The following is a 20,561-nucleotide window of genomic DNA, read 5'->3' on the forward strand; positions in this document are numbered from 1 at the left end:
ATATCGAGTGTTGATGTATGCTCTAGTCCGAGTGCCTTCTTATATCCTACTAGCGCCTGCTGGTACATCTCCTCTGCCTCGCCTAGCTTGCCCTGATCCACGTAGAGAAGGCCTAAGTTATTAACTATATCGAGTGTTGATGTATGCTCTGGTCCGAGTGCCTTCTCATATCCTGCTAGCACCTGCTGGTACATCTTCTCTGCCTCACCTAGCTTGCCCTGATCCGCGTAGAGGTTACCTAAATTGTTGACTGTGTTGAGTGTTGATGAATGCTCTAGTCCGAGTGCCTTCTCTTTTCCTTTTAGTGCCTGCTGGTACATCTCCTCTGCCTCGCTCAGCTTGCCCTGATCCGCGTAAAGGTTGCCTAAGTTGTTGATGGTGCTAAGTGTTGATGTATGCTCTGGTCCGAGTGCCTTCTTATATCCTGCTAGCGCCCACTGGTACATCTCCTCTGCCTCGCCCAGCTTGCCCTGATCCGCGTAGAGAAGGCCTAAGTTATTGACCGTGTTGAGTGTTGATGTATGCTCTACACTAAGTGCCTTCTTATATCCTACTAGCGCCCGCTGGTACATCTCCTCTGCCTCACCCAGCTTGCCCTGATCCGCGTAGAGGTTGCCTAAGTTGTTGACTGTGTTGAGTGTTGATGCATGCTCTAGTCCGAGTGTCTTTTCTTTTCCTTTTAGTGCCCGCTGGTACATCTCCTCTGCCTCGCCTAGCTTGCCCTGATCCGCGTAGAGAAGGCCTAAGTTATTGACTGTGTCGAGTGTTGATGTATGCTCTACACTAAGTGCCTTCTCATATCCTGCTAGCGCCCGCTGGTACATCTTCTCTGCCTCGTTCAACTTATCTTGATGAGCGAACAACAGACCTAGGCTATAGAAGATCCACGGCGGTAGCGCCAAGTCACTGGCTCCATGTGACTGTTCCAAGCGTTCGTCATCCACAGCTCGGTACACTCGGTTGCCGTGCGGCAATATACGTCTGCGCAGCTTCCAGTACTCAGGCTCGGATTCTTCTGGTACCGTCCGCGCCACAAGGCCCGCAGCAAGCCATGACAGCATCTTTCTTTCACTGCCTTGTGAGAGTTGACAGCACCATTTATGAAGCACAGAGTGCATTGCGTGGCTTGATGTTTCCTCTCTTGCATTAACAAGCGAGTAGTGCGACAGAAGCTGCAAAGCGCCTAAGAACTTGAGATCGCTCCCAGCAAGTTGTAGCAGCCACCCTGGCGTCTCCATCTCTTCATCCAGACGCGAGGCACAAGCAACCAACTCGTACCACAGGTCTCCGCAGTCAAGAAAGCCCCATAGCTTGAGCAGATTTGCAGCCTCTTCGCTTTGACTCTGCACTTGCTCATATGAGATTGTCCATGTCGTCAAGACGCTGCGATCGGCATACTCCTGCAGTGGAAACCTGTCTTGCTCCTTCATCAAATCTTCCCAGGTGCTGTCGTAGTGCTTTGCGTAGTCCGATGCAGACATGATGTTGTGTCGCAGATACGAGCCGGCCTGAGTGAGTGCAAGAGGAAGTCCGTTGAGCCGCTTGATGATCAAGTCCACATCTTAGAAGCATACGCCGCAACGGTCAGCTGTGTTTTCCGAACAATAGTTTATCATCTGACTCACCTTTGATCGACTTGCGAGCATTGTTCTCTAGTATAACCTTTGCCTGCTCATCATCGACTTTGTCGACCTTTAAGCCATCTCCATGGCGTTCAAGGCCTGCTAAGCGACTCGTAATCAGGATCGATCCGTGATCTGCTGGAGGAAAGGACTCCTTCACGTCGTATGTCTGCGGGTCTTTCTCCTTGTTAAGGTGATCGCGATCGACGTTGTCGATGATCAAGAGCCAGTGCTGGTTAGAAGGTAAAGATAGCCATCGGAGAACACCTCCTACCACTACGTCGAAATCGATGTTCGAGTGTTTCAAGGCTTCTGCAGCGTCTGCCGTTACTTGATCCCGCGGTAGCCTGTACGCGATGTCCACGAACGACTGCTTCAGCCGGTCTTTCGAAGATCCATCCAGCCAGAACACTGCGCTGTATCTGCTGTGGTGCTTTCGAGCAAACTCGACAGCTAGTTGTGTCTTGCCTATCCCACCGAGGCCATGTACGACAAACACTTTGCGGCGGGTAGGGCTGGATGTCTTAGGATGGAAGTAGTTCTCGAGTCGCTGCATCTCAGCATCACGTCCGACAAACCGGTTCGCCAAGGGGACACCCTTGAGACTGAACGCAACCCTGTGTTCGCCGCTATCTGTACGCATCATGTGTCAGACAGTAAACTCTTTCTGAGAACTCTCTGGAGTAGAAGAAAAGCAGAAGTAATGCAACAAGGGACTAGCTACATTGAAGTCGGGCCAAAAGCTGCCTCGGAGCTGCCTCAACCATCTCTTCGATAACATTGCGCACAGTCTGATACTCCTCCTCGTTCGGCTTGCCGAACTTGTTCATGTCGAAGTGGGTCCGCTGCAGGCCAATCTTCTGGGCCGCGTCTAGGCATCCGGAGCTCTCGCTCACCGCAAAAGACTACGCTGAAGGTCAGTCGCATACCACCTCTTGCTGTATGCAGGACATACCTTTTCCCGCTCCTGACCCAACACGGCTCTCACATTGCATGGCCTTAGTTCGAAGAAGCAAGCAAGCAGTGTCCTGTTCTGCGATGACGTCCGCACCTTCTCGAAGAGGTGCACCGTCTCCAGCAGTAGCTCGTCGTCCGGATCGAGTATACGCAGAACCTCTCCCTGCACGGCGTCTTTGTACAACTCTTGCGCAGCTCGTATCATCTCCGTCTGACTTAGTCCTGGGGCTCCTCTGAATGGCGTTCCTAGGAAGACGATGCCAGCGACAGCGTGATATATGTTAGGCCACTCGTTGGGAAACCGCTCCGCATCTAGGAGTGCCTAGAGGTGTTCGAGATCACTTAGTTAGCCACCATTTTAGGGCGTGCAAATCCACAACTCGAACATACCTTCAAGACCACCAGCCCGCCAAAACAGTGAGCGACAAACAGCAAAGGTCGCGTCCGAAAGGAAGAGCCCTAACTCTCGTCAGTCTCTTGAGGTCTTGTGCCTATGTCCAGCGAAAAGCGCAGGCGATCTGAACCTTTCTTTGACGTTTCAGGGCCCTGAGAAGACGATCTGCCACAGTGTTGACGTTCTGGCGGATAGCTTCGTCTCCAAACCAACGCGACATGTAGCCATATCGCATTATGCGGGCATTCGGTACCGCCGACGGGAGCATCGCTGGGTCCGAGAGCCAGTTGACATATCGTGGCCGCCCTTCTCCATCCGTGCCGACATTCTTGCACCATGTGTCGTCCGGGTGGGCGCCGATGCCGTGGATGGCGACGATACTGTGCTCGTGTCTTAGTGATAGCTCTCGAACGTGCGGAAGTGCGGCGTTCTACTCGATTGTGTCGGCGGGAGTGCTCGTTGATCTATCGTTTGCGGATGGCTCATACAGCACCTTCAGCCCTGTGTCGTCCTCGGTCACGGCTCGCTAGCATTTTAGTGCCCGATTAGTGCCCGAAAAACCACTACAAGCGCGTAGTGTGCTCACCATGCTGACAACTTAGTCGCGACTTCTGTTCGCAACAACTCAACTGTGGGATGGCAAGTTGTACGTTAACAATGTCGTGACGGCAGACAGTCACCGCATAGGTGTCATATAAGCAAGGCTGAGGCTTAGATGTTCTGGACAATGCGCTTTTGCTTCAGCTGTGCCTCAGCTGTGCCTCAGCTGTGCCAACGCACTCAGCCTTGTGCGGGGGCAGTTCAGCCACCCTTTCAATCCAATGCTGCCTGAAGCGCAGCAGTGCGATAACTGCTTTACAGCAGGAGTGTTTAAAACCCATTTTCCCATTTTACTTTTCCCGGCTCTAAGTGGCTTTTCATCCCCATATCTGCCACTGCCGCCCCGTGAAATGGAAATGAACCGCATATCACCTCCATTCTCAAGGGCCCACCAGCTCTGCAGCGACTTTGACCCTCACGAAGCTAAGGGGTCAGCCAATGAAATCCGACCACCTGCCGCGGCTCTGCCGGGCCAGCCATGCATTCTACTCAGCGACTGCATCCGTACGAAGCAGTTCCTGATCAAAGAGTTCTGGGCCCATGATCTCGAAGTCATGGCGCCGCGTCTTTGGGTGATGTCAACTCAGTCAAGCGCGAATGTCAACCCGCTGCATCGACAAAAGGTCAAGGGGCGGGAGATTGTCGTCACCGAAGATCCTCGCCTACACCTGGTGTGGATCCACGACCGCATCTTCATCAAGCCCCTCCCAAGATATCTCCTGTCACACGCGTTTTGGGAGCAGTTCCTGCTCAGCAAGTCATCCACACTCACCGATCGCCGAGACACAATACGGAAGGCAGCGATGGGATACTTGCGGACATACCGCCATCTGATCCAGCACGAGTCTGACTTCGTCATCGCTCAGCAAGATCACCTTCGCCTCGTCCCTAAGGATGTGAGCTGGACGCAGTTCTGTGAGTTCATATCGGAAGTCGTCAGTATCCATGACACCGATGTGTCGGACAGGTACTGCTATGGCGAGTTAAGACTGTCGCGACTTAACGTCTACGCCCCGCTTCTCCTGCGCAAGTTCTACTATGAACAGGCACATGGGGAGTACAGTGATTACTTTGCGAGGCTATACGGACCTATATTATTTATCTTTGCCGTGGTGTCGACCATTTTAAACTCAATGCAAGTTGAGATAGCAGTCGAGCGGGTGGCGGCCAAGCATTGGGTCTCACTATGGTCCATCTCCCGTTGGTTTAGTACTATAACCCTTGCAGGAACGGCGCTCATATCGCTCTCTTTTATCCTGCTATGGCTATGGATGATCTTAGATGAATGGGTATTCGCTATCAGATCCTTGATCAGGAAGAGAAAAGAAAAGCGTGGTTCGCTATCCTGCTAGAGTTGTAACGGCTATCGGCGAAGGAACGTGCCTTAGGAATCGAACCAAACTAGCGCATTCTAGTAGAGTTCCACTACTAGAGCCTCAGGGCGTCTCTCACTAGTCAGTCTGCCTTTTTTCTCACGGATGATCGTGTAAGTTGATCCAAGGCTTGCATAAGGTGATGAGATTCCTTGAAAAATGCTTGCGGAGGGGTAGCAGCCAGAAGTTAGCTCTTTCACAGAACACTGAGTTAAAACAAGCAGAAGTAGGCAAAGCAGCTGCATCAATGCAGGCGGAAAGAGCGTAGCTTCATGCAGTAGCTAAGGATCGGATGCGAGGAGATAGTTTTATGCAGGAAAGCTGTCCCTTTATCCGCTTATCTTTGTTTGTCGTCCCTCTCGAGATGACAGAAAGTCTCTTTAGGGTCAAGTAGATATGCAAGAACCACTTCGGCTTCTCCAAATGCTCTTTGCCTTTTCCCTTAGCGTGAGGAACGCCGCACACTGCTATGCAACGGATGCGTTTCGTCCCGTCTGCTAGCGCCCACCGGTACATCTTTTCTGCCTCAGCTTGCTCTGATCCGCGTAGAGGTTGCCCAAGCTGTCAATTGCGGTGAGCGTGGATGTATGCTCTGCACTAAGTGCTATCTCTACCGAGGCTTGAACAGCTTGCATCTACCGAGAGATGCGGCAGTTCGATGAGGTACAAGATACCGTGGGACGTGAATTGGCGTGACCATGGGGTCCGATCCTCATATCTACGTTTTCTGTTAAGGAGGCTATGTCAACCATTGACAAGGGGCTGAGCATGTAGCAGATGGCGCACTCGTCGCATTGTTGCATTATCGCACTTTTGAGATCCTATGCTGAAGCAAAAACACTTTCTTTATCACTCGGAGCTTCATGTTACCGGCTGGAGCGATAGCGTCGAGCCAAAAACATGTATGATGGCGCATGTGGAGGCAACAGGAGGGGAGAACGCCCGACTACTGCGCGTCGTGTATGGGATTGAGGTGATCTGACGACTCGGGCGACCTGCGGCAGAGCTCGAGATTTTGTCGACGTGTGGTAGGGGATGAGATGGTGTTTTGTCTAGCTTTCTCCGTTTTACGCCAGCCCTTGACCCTCTGCAACCCTTGTTCCTTTTTTCTGTCTATGTTCTGCTACCGAAGTTAATGAGTGCTGTCTCCCAGCTTTTCTGTCGGCAGTGGTTGTTACTCTCGGTTGCAAGATGTACCCATTCGGCAGTAGACATCACCACCTTTCTACAGGATTGTCTTACTATATATAACTAAAATTCAAGCGCTCAGCGCTCTGCAACATCCAATGTAAGGCTTTTGAAGAAATAAAAGAGAGGAAATAGAGTTAACTACTGAATAGAAGCTTGTCTGGTAATAGTACGATTCCCCACCGGCGCCGTTCCCGAAATACCGGATCCCTCCCAGCGATCTTCAATCTTCGGCTTGCTTTTAGTAAGCCGATAAGGAAACTGGACCATCAACAAAGCCATGCCGCTCGACATTTAGGAAGGAGACTTTTGCACTACTACTGCAGCGGAAATACGGGAATAGAGTGGGACACGTAGATGTCTATACTGTAATTATAGTAGACATACCGCACAGCTTTGAAGTCGCTAGCGTTCTAAAATCCTCATGCCGCTAGGCAGCGGGGAGAAACAACAACAATAACAGCCGTCATTGGTAGAAGTCAAGACCTCGCTGTGATTCTGATTCTCTACTCTAATCCGCAAAAACTGATGAAGCCGGGCGAGTCAAGAGGCTCTTTCTTCAAGGAATCCCCATCCATCTTCTCGAACACGTACTTCCGACTAAGGTCTCTCCGGTAGAGGATGTCGTGAATATGTTGCGAGACTAACCCGCTGACTTGTTGAAGGAAGTCTCCGCGCAGCTCAGCTAAGACCTCCAGGAACACTGTGAATAGAGAGACCGGCAGTTTTTCCACTCTGATCTGGATCAGCTAGGGACGGAGAACAGGTACACCGAGAGACTTACTCGTAGTTTTGGATCCCGTAATCGCCGCCAGTTGGCACTAAAGCAAGGATGCCCGGTGAAAATCTCTGCTGCATCAGATCCCAGTTCCGTCCGCTGCAAAGTCTGTTCTTAAGAATTTTATATCTTCTCTGATACTCAGCATTCGGCGCTGTTCTCTGCTTTGAAGGTTGCTTCAGCCCAGGATAAGCCTCCGCCATGATATCAGCCAAGGCCATTGACGACGCGCGTCCGAAACCTTCTTGCTGCTTCACAGTCTTACTTAGGCTTCGTATTACCCGCTCCGGTCTTTCGATTCTATGTTGATTCTCCCGTTCATTGCGATGTTCAACAAGACGTGTCAAGTGATACCGTCGAAGGATTGCGTTTGTGGAAGCCGCCGTCTCCAAGCTATCGAGGGCTTCTACAGTCTGTGCAACAGTGTTGATGTGTTGAGGGACTGTAACATCCGCCTTTCTCCGGACGCTACTGCAGGCATCCCGTAGTTGAAAGAATGCATCAGGGCTGGCGATTGCAAAGAAGAGACGAGTCAGCAGCCACAGCCCATTTTCGTCTTCGCTATTGCTGCGTTTGACGAACGTTTGGTAGACTTCGGCTGATTGAATGCTGCTTTGGGGGATGTGTTGCAATTCCTCGAAAAACTTGGAACTGTTAGCATCGAACGGTAGGCACTTCTTGGATCGCTTGCTGCTTTCGATCCCCATCCCATGGTCATTCGATTTTCTCTTGTGTCCCTTCCCCTTAGATGTCGGCTTACTCGAGACGCCATCCGCCCCTTGTCTCAGTCTCATTCCTTGCCCAACAACACCTCTCTCTGCCGGCCTCTTAAGTGTTTTCTTGTCTCGTGCACCACTTGCTTTATAGTCGTTGTCATTGTCAGTACTATTGTAGCTATCGTTTCTCTCCTCCTCATCCTCGTCCTCCTCGCCATTCATGTCTTCCTCTTGCTCCTGCTGCTCTTCATCCTCCCCCCGCCAACACATCATTTCACGTTCGATAAACCCAGCAGGACAACTCTGTGTCTCGCAATCACGATAGCCATCGAAGTTCCAGCTCGCATCGGCATAATTGGCGGCTTCTGCGATCGTGCAACCGGCGCTGAACCCCTCGTGGTAAGCCCGAGGAAAGGTTATGATAACCTCATGAGGATTCTGATGGACAAGACTGTAGGGGATGCCCCATTCCTCAAGTGTCTTGTGTGAAATGTATGTTGCAGAGTGGCGTAGAAATTGCGCACAGTCGGATGAGTAGAGAGAGCCGTTGGTTGCTTTAAGCTTCTGTTCGAAGAGGTGGCCGTTCTCTGACGACACTGTAGTCCAAATCTTCTCTCCTGTATAGAGGTAGTTGACTGAGAGTAGCCAATAATCCTCAATATGCATAGTGAAAGGCGCGCCGAATGTGTGTCCAGCTTGGTAGGCGTACGGCCAGTGAATCCCGGGTACACACATCTTCGTGTCACGAAGGCGGTCACCTTTTAGCGGCCAGATTGGGGATTTGCTGGGCAAACCTATCCGTGCTCGCGAAGCCTTCGTCCGTACATCAATATCGAAGCAATAAGTGACATCTTTGAGTCCGTTGTCACTTTCAAGGAGCTGCTCGAATCGCTGCACGAGCTCGTTGGCTGACGATGGATTGGTGGTAGGCGGCTCTGATAACTCGGACTCAGACGGAAGGACTGTATCGACCTCCTCGTGCTCAATCTGAAAAGTTCCATTGTTTTGAGAATGAACCAAGAATTTGTGCGCTTGTTGCGCGGTGTTGAGACGTCTCAATGCTGTGCGGCCAGCTATGCTTTCTGGTAGCAACACCTTGCATATTCCAGCCTTTTCTGCACCAAGACCACGGGCATGCTCCAGCAACGTAGGGAAATCGTGCCATTCTTCCGCGGTAGGGCGAAGCCGAACGACGCCGTCCTGGATATCATGAGCGATGGAGACTGTCAACTTCTCATTTGTTCGTGGCGAATCTGCCAACGGTGTAGTAGAGGAGCGAGACTGAACGTGCTCCTGGTTCTGGGTGGACGGCTCGATAGGTAAGGTGTCTTGATAAGATCTTTGAACAGTGGATGGTTCCAAGAGTCTGACACTAAGGAGAGGTTGGTTTCGTGTACCAAGATTTGGCTCTTCGGGTGCTTGAGAGGATGATAACTGCTGAGAAGTTATTGTATCGGAAAACAGTTGATGAGGTTCTAGAGCGTCCACCAAGTTTCGGCATGGTGGTGCATTAGCATGTGGTCGAAGGACCTCTTCGGCTTGGGTTGACTTTCTGTCCCTGAAGCTTTCGCAACGAGATGTATCTGTATCAGATGTTGCATCACGTGACAAATGGAGAGGATGCGTGGGGCAGTCGGGAGAGTCCACCGGCTCTTGCTTCCTGGAAATCAGATTGGAGGCTGCGATGGCGAGTGAAGCGATTCCCGTTTCTTGATCATTGCTGAGGGGCTGGACAACAAGATGACTTGGTGGCAGACCATCGGTGGCAGTCTCAGCGGCGGGGGAGACAACGGGGCTTTGGACGACGTGGCACGCCCACACAGATTCTAGCTCTACGGAAAGAGCGCGCAGTTCATCATGAATCAGCTCAAACTGATCGGGTTCGCTCTCAAGTAATCGCGAGATGACAGATTCGACATGTATCCGCAGATCTCGGAAGACCTGTAACATCAGTACGGAGCATGCAGAACCAAAGGTCGGAGGTTGTTTACATGGTTTACAGTGGAAGCCATCAACGGAGCTACAAGTTAAAGCATCACTACGTGCATTGGGACTCCTGGGCGAACTATGTTGGAAGAGAGAGGCTGCGCAGAAGAGTCACGTGAGAGCCGCAGTTTTGCGACTGCGACAAAGTCGCAAAAGGTCAGCTAGCTTCTTTGGGTCCTTGGCATCAGGGATCGCGACAATACAAAATCGGGACGCAGCCGATGATTACCGCTGCAACCTTGATATGTGTGGGATAGAAGCTGATGAGTGGAATCTGGTTGTTACCCAATAAGAAGTCGGAATGCTACCCAGACAATAATGCATCTAGAAGCTGTACTGCCACGCCCAAAATCGGGCCAAGAAGGGTCATGAATTTTCCAGACAGCCCTTGCACGCGGTCTTTGGCCGCCACCTCTTGCCCTCACCACCGCCGCCCGCGACGGCGGCATCTAACCATAACTTGACTACACTTCTACGGATTCTGGAAACTCAGAAGCGGCAGACGCATTGTTGGAAAGGAACAAGGTCAGGCTCTAATACTTACAAGAAAGGCCTGCGAGCTACGACAGAAGAAGACCACAGCGTTGATCACGTGATGCGCGGAAAATATCAACTCGGGTCTCTAAATGCCAGAACGGAGGCGAGCCTGGAACACCAGCATCAAGCCGTGAAAGTTGCAAGCGCCTGTTCAGCGCTCCTCCTTCTGCGCTCTCCTAAATGGTTCGCCGGAAAAAGGTCATCGTTCTCGACGTAATAGGGTACCCGGGTAACAATGACTGCTTCCAACGCATTGCCAAGGGTTGCCACTACGAGATTGACCGGTATGGAATGAGTTCAGCTGAGAGCTGGCGGGGCCGTGGGCCGGGCAGCGTCCCTTGTTGCTCGGAATGTTGCGTCCGGGGTCGCGGTGTTGGGGAGAAGGTTTCGAGAAGCAGCTGGCCCATATCGTGGCATTGATCCGATCCTAGTTTGAAATCTGTAAATGAGGGACCTTTGCACCAACCTCCGCTTGGTCCGGAGAAGGGAACTGCGCTGCTTTCCAGACGTGCGCGTGCTCGGTCAGAAGCGTCCCTCAACGGGCTTTCTTCCATGCTCGGATGGGCATGTGGTGTTCGTGCAGGAGCTGATGATGCCTATCAACCAAGTCCAGTTTGGTTGGCGCACTGCCTTAGAAACCTGCGTGCGCTCAGCTCGCACACTCGTAAGCTCCTTTGTCAATGGGGAAATCTCGAAATCTCGATCCATACATTAAGAGTAGACGTCTCAGCTGCTCGCGGTACATCAGGCATTTCCGTCTATCCGCTATGCGTGGGGCACGGCATGAGACTCATGGAGGACTGTCAGTTGCGCAATGCGCATGGCCGGCACTGGCACGACTCAGGCAACGCTAAAGTTTCTGGCAGCGAAAAGCTTGATAGCCATACTTTCGTCAACTGGAACAACGCGTGAGTCTCGGCCTGTACTCGTACGCATCAGTGAAGCCTGCCTCAGGAAACATCATCGTAATCCTCTCACTGAGCAATCGTTCAACGCCTTCCTTCGTCTTCACATATACTACAACGGAACGATGAAGCTTGTGGGTAGCTAAGTAGCCCAATGTGACGATCCTCATGATTGTCCCTTCATTTCTTGACTTCGGTCCTCCTCAAAGCCGGTCCGGATGCCAGTCTACTCTTCATCCACGATCTCAAGCTTGTTGATCGGATTGACTTTGAAGAGATACGATTATTCGCCCCGTAAGCGCCCTCGACCAAAGTGAGTCTCGATCCACTACGGGTGACTGCGGACGAGCTCGGCTTCCCTCTCACTCCGTACGATGACTCTTAGCCGGTGGAGGTTTTTGTTCGTCTTGAACAACCGCGGTAGAGGATTTGTGGACGTAGGCACCGACTTTTTGCTGCACATTGGCTGGAATCTCACGAAAAGGCGTTCGGTGGCTAAGATACTCGCTGACTATATCCTGCAGACAGCTGTTAAGTACTCTATCTCGCGTTGAGGCATGGTTCCGGTAGCGGTCAATATAACGGAGCTCAAGCGGGTCAATATTGATGATTGAAAGGACACGTGGGGAAGCACGTGAGCAGGTGAGCCTCAGGCATCAAAGCACGGACGAAGCGGTCAGCGGCGTCAAATACCCCGCAAGCCGACCTCGAACCCATCACGGCCGCACTGCCGATCCTCTTCAGTGCCATCGTACCTATTGGACTAGCCGTGCCGCTCCTCCACCACCACCCACCGTCCTGCGGGAGAGCGATGATGGAGCGGCACGGCTGCAGCTGCAAATACAGACTTGCGCTTGTGCGGGGATATTTCCGCTACCCCAGCTTCATCGCTGTTTGCCGCGATTCTTCAACCTCCGCGCAACCTTCAGTCGCCCTAGAACAAAGCATTCGCACACCTCTCGAACGATACCATGCTGGTCCCATATCGACGGTCCGATTGAGACTCAGACAAGCGTTCTCCGCCCACCGACACGAAGCAGCCGCCGGCTCAAGTAAGGTTGAAAGGGACGGACTTTCCGCTGGCTTCTTGCCGCCCTTTCACCTACGATGGACCACGCCGGCGAGCTTCTGGTCCTCGCGCATGACCTGTATGCGCGCCAGGCCGCGAACTCTACGCAAACCGGCGCCTCGAGTAGCAACAATGGAAGACCTCCGATATACAAAGTGGTTGGGCTGATACTGGCAATCGCGTCCGGTCTATTCATTGGAGTGTCCTTCGTCATGAAGAAGGTGGGACTCCTCAAGGCCAATGTCAGATACAACGAGGAGGCGGGTGAAGGCTATGGGTATTTGAAGAACGTTTGGTGGTGGGGTGGCATGATCCTCATGACCATCGGGGAAATCTGCAACTTCGGGGCATACGCCTTCGTGGACGCGATCCTCGTTACACCACTTGGAGCCCTGTCAGTCGTTGTCACCACGATCCTCTCCTCCATCTTCCTAAAGGAACGTCTGAGCTTTATCGGTAAGGTGGGATGTTTCAACTGTATCATTGGATCCGTCGTCATCGTCATCAACGCTCCTGAGCAGTCGGCGGTGGCTAGAATTCAGGACATGAAGAAATTAGTACTCTCTCCAGGCTTTCTCAGCTTTGCGGGCATTGTCATCGCTATCTCTATCTTTCTTGCACTCTGGGCCGGCCCTAGGTACGGGAAGAGAAGCATGTTAGTCTACCTTAGCATCTGCAGCCTCATTGGAGGCTTGAGCGTTGTGGCAACGCAAGGTTTAGGCGCGGCGATTGTCACGCAGGCAGGTGGTGAGGCGCAATTTAACCAGTGGTTTCTGTACGTGCTTCTAGCATTTGTCATTATCACACTATTGACGGAGATTGTTTATCTGAATGTAGGTAACGTATACGGCGAAGTTATCACTAAGCAACTGCTAACAGCCTGGGCGCAGAAAGCGCTCAACATCTTCAATGCAGCGCTTGTTACTCCGACATACTACGTCTTCTTCACAAGCTCCACGATCGTGACCTCAGCAATCCTTTTCCGAGGCTTCAAAGGAACGCCTGCTACTATCTCCACGGTCATCATGGGCTTCCTGCAGATCTGCGCTGGTGTTGTCTTGCTGCAACTCTCAAAGTCCGCAAAGGACGTGCCTGATGCCGCAGTCTTCAGCGGAGATCTCGATCAAGTTCGAACCGTCGCCGAGCAGAAGGAACCGGAGTACGAGCCCAAGGCAGACGCCATCCGCGCCGGAGGCGCCATTTTGCGCTCGATGTCGACCGTGAGGATGAGGAAAGAAGTCGAGGAGGCTAAGCGGCTCCACGAAGAACGCATGGCTCCTATCGGGGAGAACGAACAGGTAGAATTCGACGGCCTTCGTCGGCGAAAGACCATAATTGCGCCTGGCCAAACCCCACTCCAGCGCCGAAAAACCATTCACCCACCGCTCGGCATGTCCGAATTCCCAGACGACGAATTGACGACTTCCGATGACAACCACCCCGGCTTCTTCACCTTCCTTAGCAGCCGCCGTCGTCGTTCGACGCACCAACAGCCGCAATCGCCACGCGCATCCATGCCCCTGAACCAAATTTCACCCTCTGAAGGCTCCGGCCCCGCCCCGACATCGGATCCGCCATCCCACTTCTACGGCCTCCCGCAGGGCCTCAAACGGCCCGACGCTCCAGAACACGTAACGTTTCAGTTCCCCTCCGCCGGCAAGGGTCAGTGAGGTACTGTGTCAAAGAGGGAATCTTGTGCTTCCAGAATGTTAATAGCTTCCCGGGCCTTTGTTTGTCGTGGAGAGCTATTTTCACCTGTCTCGGAACTTCACCTGCCGCTTCACCAAACATCAACCCATGCCGCGTCTAGCATGCTCAAGCTCCAAGTGGATCAGGACGCTGGAGAGTGATCTCCTGTAACTGACGGTGGTACCTGAAAACACTGTTCAAGCCGACTGAAACACTACGATTGGGTGCGAGCGCTACCTTCCACGACCGAAGCAGATTGCCCGCGTAACCTCCCGCAGACATTGAGGGTCACGGTGTAGCAGTTCCGCTGCATGCACGTGATATAGCGGCGTGAATGGCGCGTTGTCCTCGCTTCGGGTGACGGCTCTAGACATCCGTCTCATCCGCGTTCCGTTCCTCCATGGTCGCCTTGTCGCTGTCCTGGTTTCCTCCGCCGGTCCCCTTCTTCTTCGTCGTTACCTACTCCATTGCGCGCTTGTCGCCGTGGAGAACCGCTGGCGCTGAGGCTGCCGGTGCGGTTGTCGGTGTTATCGGTCCCTGTCCGTTTGCTTGCGCGGCCCTGGTAAATTCCCCCGACTCCGGCTGTACCTGTGCTACCGTCCTTTCTATCACGGTCGACGACGGCGCGCCGAAGACGGGCTGGTGTACTTTGAAGGCCGTGCTTGTAGGTTCTAGATCCGGGAGCTTGGAGGTGCTGTTGAGCTTCGTGATGGCGTCAGATTTGGATCCTGTCTGGACGCCGGGCATCACGGTTCATGCTAGTGAGCGGGAGGAGGCGTGGAAGAAAAAGCTGGGGGAGCAAGATCTAGAGCACGAAGCGTCAACCCGTTGTTTCCTGTCAAAGAATTCTTCACCCCTGCAGCTGCCGCACAGCCCGGCTTGGGCGCCACCATGTCTAGAACAGGGCCGTAGGTGCTGAAGAGTGTGTAGAGCGCGCGGCGGAGGTCGGGCTTTTGCAGCTTGTCGGAGAGATTGGAGCAGTAAAGGTTGGCTGGAGAGAGGGGCATTAATGGTGTGCTGTGTGCCGATGAGGGGAGTCCGCATATCTGGTTTGGCGGAGAGCCTTGGGAGGGCTTTCGGGGTGGTACGGAGCGCGTGGGGAGGGGTTCGGATGCCATTGGTGAAGCTGCGATCGTCGTAGTAGATTGGGGGACGGTATGGCGGACGGCGGGATAGTTACTCTACCAGCCGAAGGGATAGGATTGTGTATAGTATTGTACCACGTCCGAACAATAGTATGCGTTACCGTAATAGCTACGGAGCCAGTTAAGGGAGCGTCAATCCACCAATGGAACAAGTTCGGTACATGTCCCTGGCAGCCATCGGAGATGCCACAGCGGGGATTACATAAGGCGAAGCGAACCCCGCTTCTTCTATCATATAGGTAGAAGAGGTAAGCCTGATGTGATCAAATTGGGATTCATAACATCATGGTTGTGAAGATGTTTGGAGTAAATTCCAAGGGCGACCAGTATAGGCGAGGGTTGTTCCTGTTGGTTTACGGTGTGCTCGCTTGGCTCGTATTTAGGGTACGTCAATCTAGTCAGACTCCTACTTACAGAGCAATTCTAATACTGCGTTTGGCGGTTGACCTACAGCTTGTCAAGGTCATCATCGACCGCCTCATCCGCTCACCTCTCCGGACTACACCGGGCCCTCTCCCCGCCAAGTTAACGTCTCAATGGCTCCAATTCATCGACTTCGCTGGCAACCGCACGTCCACCATTCATAAGCTCCATCAGCAGTATGGTCCGATCGTCCAGATCGGTCCTAATGAAATTTCCTTCGCCAGCATCGACGCTATTCGGGACATCTATTCGGGCCAGAATCCGTTTATGAAGTCCGCCGCCTATGACAACTTCGGCAGGAAAGGGGCATTTCAAATGCGGGACAAGGAGGACCATCGACAGAGGCGGAAGCGGATTAACCACGTATTTTCGCAGAGCGTGCTGTTGGAGATGGAGCCGCTTATAAGGGATGAAGTGGAAAACCTATTGAAAGTGGTGGATGAGAGGTGCGGGGAGCCATACGATGTGCTGCATTGGTTTCGCATGCTAGCACTAGACGTTGTTGGTTAGTCAACTTGTGGAACCCATTCGTTATGCTTGTTAAAGCTATCATAGGCTTGCTAAGGTGGCTAATCTTGGTGGTGGATACCTAGGTCAGCTGTTCCTAGGCAAATCCTTCGGTGCGCTTAAAGATGATAGGCCTCCTCCCTACGTTCACCATCTCGACAATGCCTACCTAGTCTGGGCTATCCAGGGAATTCTCCCTTCGGTCTATAGGTTCACGTCTTTTCTCCCCTTCAGATCTATTCAAGACTTTCTAACCGCTGGCGACTACGTGTATGATGTAAGATATCCCCCTTTGTATACAGTATTTTTCTTCCACAAGAAACAGCAACACAAACCAGTGGCGATCTGCTCACGGTATGGTGATATGATAGTATGGCGCCGCCGCGTTCTACGACTACCTTCAAAGCTACGGTCGGACCTCAACGCGACGCTCGCTATTGACTAAACTCATCGCTGGCGATGTTGATAGCAAGTCTGCTCCGTTATCTGATGAGGAGATATGCGTCGAGATTAGCAACCTTGTCTTCGCCGCCTCTGATACCACAGGCAATACGCTGACGTACCTGTTCTTCGAGCTGGCGCGGAACCCGTCATGGCAGGAACAGTTGCGAAAAGAGTTAAGGGACACAGAGCCTGTAGACGGCAGCGTGCCGCAGTATCAACAGATCAAAAGCTTACCAGTACTGAACTCTGTTATCTGGGAGGCGCTGAGAGTACATCCCGCCGCGCCAGCCAGCTTGCCGCGCGTTGTCCCTCCACGCGGCGGACGGGTGGCCGGGATGGACCTGCCGCAGGACACTGTTGTCTCCGCGCAGGCTTACACGGTCCAACGCTTACTTCCTACATTCCCCGAACCCGACACATACAACCCATTACGATGGATGACGACTGATGGTGGTACAGATGAGATGAAAGAGCTTATGTTAGCCTTCGGCAAGGGAACGCGAAATTGTTTGGGACAAACAATGGCGCTGATGGAGATGAAGCTCACGACTGCCGCTCTGATCAAGAGGTTTTCGGTGCGTCTAGCAAGTCCGAGGACAGTGGATGATATGGAGATGACCGATCATTTCACGCTAATTCCAAGAGGGAAGAAGTGTTTACTCGTATTTGAAAGAGTTGAAGAGAAGGGTGTGTAAGGGAGACTTTCCTACAGCTTATTATAGTGTATAGGCAGAAGCCTTTTATCTAAACGAAATAAGCTCCTTACATGTATTCTTGAATGCTTCAGTGGTATATAACCAGTGATTTCTACAAAGTAGTGGCTTGAGTATAACTTTTAAAGTTCTTTTAGTGTATAATAACTAAGTCTTTTTTTGGATTTAGGTTTGGGTTTGGCTTTCTATGTTGTAGGCTTACTGTAGTCGATTGGAGTCATGATCAAAGAGGATAGAAACAGTACTAAGGGACTCAAAAAGATGGTTGAGTGTCGAATGTAAGTGCAAGAATGGTTTCAGAGAGAGGAGTTCTTATTTGAGTAGAGCGCACCGTTTTTGTAAGGGAAATAATGCTGCGTACATACTTGGTTAGATGTTGCGTACCTGCGTACCTGAGTAATGTAATTGTAATGATTACCTTGATCACTACGTGATTAGAGTATTCACAGTAATTACTCTAATTTCTTACGCTGACCTTGCCCACAGTCCACAGTGATCACTCTTTCTGCTAAGACTGCGGTCTGATCTTAGCTCTTTGCCATGGACCCAATAACATTGCAATAGAATGTTGGTGTTCAGGCAAGTCGCTGTAGATACTCTCTGCGCCGAGAAGTGGTGGAATCACGTGCCGTGTCTTTATGATTGCATTAATCTTGTTCGAGAGGCTGCACTCATCAAGAAGCGGTTATAGGAAAGCTTTACATCGATGTAGTCAGTTAGCATAAGAGTATATACGTATTTCAGCCTAGAAGCCTTTAATATCTATTACACCGTCCTCTTGTTAGAACGGCACGTGATTCCACTACCTTTCGGCGGGGAGAGTACTGGTACAAGGGGTCCAAGGAATTAACGGGAGCCTATCCTATTGGCTATATTTCCTGCGTTGCTAGGGGCTTTCGTGGCGTCTTCCGGCCATTCTCAGCAGTGCTAGCGGTCGGATGCGCTATGAGGGTGTATCATATCCAAACGATAATAGATATGCGCTACAATTGGCCTAGGAGAAGCAAGATTGTTTGTTGCATGGAAAGCCCATCTGCAGGCTCTTCGCCGGATGCGCAAGGTGCTTTGGTGATTATTCTGTAGAGTGCATGAAGACTCTCCCGCTACTCGAAAAGGCAATAGCTAGTGGATGCCGCTGTGGGGAGAAGGAATGATGGGTCAGTTATTCTTTTTCTGCCATTCTGAGTGGTGGAGATATTCTGTCGCAGCTTAAAGCATCATGCAGATTAGCCACCGACGAACCTGCCGCTGGGTGAACTACTGTATCGCTGCTACTGCATGATCCTGCTGTGCGGGGAAGCCGGTCCGCCCTCCCGAAGGACGTCGATGGGCGTTTAAGCAAATTCGCTGCCAAGACTCGGAACCCCCACCGATGTTTCTTATATGCTGATCTCGCCCCGGTGGCCTGACACGCGCGAATCGTCAGTTCTTTCAAACTTTCAGAACTGCATTTGCGAGAAAATGTCAGCTCAAAGTCCTTCTACTCAACAGCTATCTGCAGCGGAGGATGCTCACCCTCCGCCAACCGAAGCAGCAGCAATTGAACCGGTGAGAGACCCTACTCTATGTCGAATGCGTAAGAGATGTGGAGAACCCTAACTGACTCGTGTCGCGCTCAGGATTCGAGAGATAGTGATTCATCGTATAACGATGAATTGTAAGTAATTAGACTCGGCACTGAAGGGAGGAGAGCCTGAGTACGATTTATTAATCTTCGGGTTAACAATAGATCGATATACACAGCGTCCCTGACTTCGAGCATTACAAACTACCGTTGGGAGAATGGGCGCCGTTACCATGCGTATGGAGAGGATAGTGAGTTGGCGATGAAAACTGGTCGATGTGATTTACTTCTGCTGACTGTATGCAGCATACATCTTGCCGAATGATGAAGTCCTACTCCCACTGCAAACTGGTGCGACAAGTCTACTGTGAGGAAGGCTAACAAGCATGTAAGCTAGGACGAAAATGACCGCTTGGACATGACGCATCACATGATGCTTCTGCGAACGGATGGAAAGCTGCATCTAGCGCCAATTGGAGATCATCCTCAACAGATTCTGGACATCGGTACTGGGACCGGGATTTGGGCAATAGAGATGGGTACGTTGAGGCATGGCTGAGTCCATCTTTTCACAGATGAAATATGATTGTAGGATGTGACTGACCAGATAATTCATGAGTAGGAGACAAGTACCCGTCGGCAACGGTATGACGATTGTTTCCACTCGCTCTCAAATTCATTCACGCTTGCCCTTCATCAGTATCCCTTTGTATGCCGACAGCTGACACAACATCTCTCCCAGATTTTGGGCAACGACCTAAGTCCCATTCAACCAACCATGTACGTCTCCTGCCGCTTGATAACAAATCCCTACACTCAGCTGACCTCGGATCCGGGATAGGGTGCCTCCTAACGTTCGCTTTGAGGTTGACGATGTTGAGAAGCCTTGGCTGTTCGATATGGCCTTCGACTACATCCATTGCCGCTATATGGCCACTGCGATTTCTGATTGGCCTGGGCTCGTCGCTCAAGCATACAGGTATGTAGTTCTTCCCGACCCCGCTCTTCCCGAGGAACTCATTGTCTCCTCCATCCGTCATCAATCTGCTATAATTAGGTTGTTGATCTCACGAGAAACAAAGGTTTACCAAACCTGGCGGCTGGGCCGAATTCCAAGATTTTGATCTGCAGTACTACTCCGAAGATGGGTCGCTCAAGCCAGAGCACCAGGTCCTGGCATGGATCAACAACCTGCTGGGTGCATCACGCAAGGCGGGCCGGGAACCTTGTCCAGGCCCACAGCTGGAGAAATGGATGAAAGATGCAGGGTACAAGAACATCCATCATGAGCGGCTTAAACTTCCTATCGGAACCTGGCCAAAGGACAAGTACCTGGTGAGTATCTACAACTTTGCAAAACGTACTGAATAGACAAGTCTTGTCCATTCAATCTGTTCGAAGCTCACAATCGCATTGCTGTAGAAAAAGCTTGGGGCATGGAACTTCATGCAGATCCAGGAGGGTTTAGAAGCCTTCACTTTGCGAATCTTCACGAAAGTCCTCGGCTGGGAGGTTTCGGAGGTACAAGTTATGCTAGCCCTGGTGAAAAATGATCTGAGGGATCCGAGCATCCATGCTCAATTCGATTTGTACGTGCTTATACTATCCTATGTCTGGTCTACCTCTTATCTCCTTTCTCCTCTACTGTTTCCCACCTTTTTCCGCTTCGAGAATTGTCTGCTGATCGTTGTTCTTATGGTTTAAACAGCCATGTCGTGTACGGCCAGAAGCCGGAAGCTGAGTAGTGGAAGATTTGGCTCTTGTACGCAGCATGCGCGTAGTTGTATCTGGCCACGGTGCTCCTCCTTGATGTGTTGTCATGAATGAATTCATGCTATTCATGTTTCCCAGCATTCTTGATTGAACTTCACCTACCACATTCGATCGCAGCGCTCTTAGAACGAGTTCCCTGTCGTGTTTCTACTGCATCTTGCTCCAGTTCCGCTTCTTA

The 20,561-nt window shown here is 51.6% G+C and overlaps 7 protein-coding genes across 7 annotated transcripts in view; 4 read left to right on the plus strand and 3 right to left on the minus strand.

The window, feature by feature from the left end:
• W97_04984 (uncharacterized protein) overlaps positions 1–2,784 on the minus strand; it is a gene marked incomplete at both ends in the record, with an annotated part of 3,315 nt that extends 531 nt beyond the window's left edge. The window contains 5 exons of the mRNA XM_007782872.1: positions 51–1,232; positions 1,269–1,561; positions 1,626–2,255; positions 2,347–2,527; positions 2,578–2,784. Coding sequence (XP_007781062.1) covers positions 51–1,232; positions 1,269–1,561; positions 1,626–2,255; positions 2,347–2,527; positions 2,578–2,784 — 2,493 coding nt within the window. The remainder of the gene's footprint in view (positions 1–50; positions 1,233–1,268; positions 1,562–1,625; positions 2,256–2,346; positions 2,528–2,577) is intronic.
• A 1,139-nt stretch (positions 2,785–3,923) lies between these two features.
• W97_04985 (uncharacterized protein) lies at positions 3,924–4,576 on the plus strand (the record flags this gene model as incomplete). Its single annotated transcript, XM_007782873.1, has 2 exons — positions 3,924–4,469; positions 4,541–4,576. 2 exons carry the CDS (start codon positions 3,924–3,926, stop codon positions 4,574–4,576), a joined length of 582 nt encoding a protein of 193 aa, XP_007781063.1.
• Positions 4,577–6,914: 2,338 nt separating this feature from the next.
• W97_04986 (uncharacterized protein) lies at positions 6,915–8,363 on the minus strand (the record flags this gene model as incomplete). The annotated part of the gene is made up of 1 exon (XM_007782874.1): positions 6,915–8,363. One exon carries the CDS (start codon positions 8,361–8,363, stop codon positions 6,915–6,917), a length of 1,449 nt encoding a protein of 482 aa, XP_007781064.1.
• Positions 8,364–12,163: 3,800 nt separating this feature from the next.
• W97_04987 (uncharacterized protein) lies at positions 12,164–13,795 on the plus strand (the record flags this gene model as incomplete). Its single annotated transcript, XM_007782875.1, has 2 exons — positions 12,164–12,958; positions 13,016–13,795. The coding sequence occupies 2 exons, from the start codon at positions 12,164–12,166 to the stop codon at positions 13,793–13,795; spliced, it is 1,575 nt and encodes a 524-aa protein (XP_007781065.1).
• Positions 13,796–14,273: 478 nt separating this feature from the next.
• Positions 14,274–14,561, minus strand: W97_04988 (uncharacterized protein; the record flags this gene model as incomplete). Its single annotated transcript, XM_007782876.1, has 1 exon — positions 14,274–14,561. The coding sequence occupies one exon, from the start codon at positions 14,559–14,561 to the stop codon at positions 14,274–14,276; it is 288 nt and encodes a 95-aa protein (XP_007781066.1).
• A 683-nt stretch (positions 14,562–15,244) lies between these two features.
• W97_04989 (uncharacterized protein) lies at positions 15,245–17,028 on the plus strand (the record flags this gene model as incomplete). The annotated part of the gene is made up of 4 exons (XM_007782877.1): positions 15,245–15,343; positions 15,413–15,887; positions 15,976–16,166; positions 16,261–17,028. The coding sequence occupies 4 exons, from the start codon at positions 15,245–15,247 to the stop codon at positions 17,026–17,028; spliced, it is 1,533 nt and encodes a 510-aa protein (XP_007781067.1).
• Positions 17,029–18,843: 1,815 nt separating this feature from the next.
• W97_04990 (uncharacterized protein) lies at positions 18,844–20,355 on the plus strand (the record flags this gene model as incomplete). The annotated part of the gene is made up of 8 exons (XM_007782878.1): positions 18,844–18,861; positions 19,008–19,149; positions 19,230–19,255; positions 19,353–19,390; positions 19,452–19,589; positions 19,693–19,945; positions 20,033–20,199; positions 20,319–20,355. The coding sequence occupies 8 exons, from the start codon at positions 18,844–18,846 to the stop codon at positions 20,353–20,355; spliced, it is 819 nt and encodes a 272-aa protein (XP_007781068.1).
• Positions 20,356–20,561: the final 206 nt, after the last annotated feature.

This window comes from Coniosporium apollinis, assembly GCF_000281105.1.
Source record: "Coniosporium apollinis CBS 100218 chromosome Unknown supercont1.23, whole genome shotgun sequence".
In the NCBI taxonomy this organism is placed as follows: domain Eukaryota; kingdom Fungi; phylum Ascomycota; class Dothideomycetes; genus Coniosporium; species Coniosporium apollinis.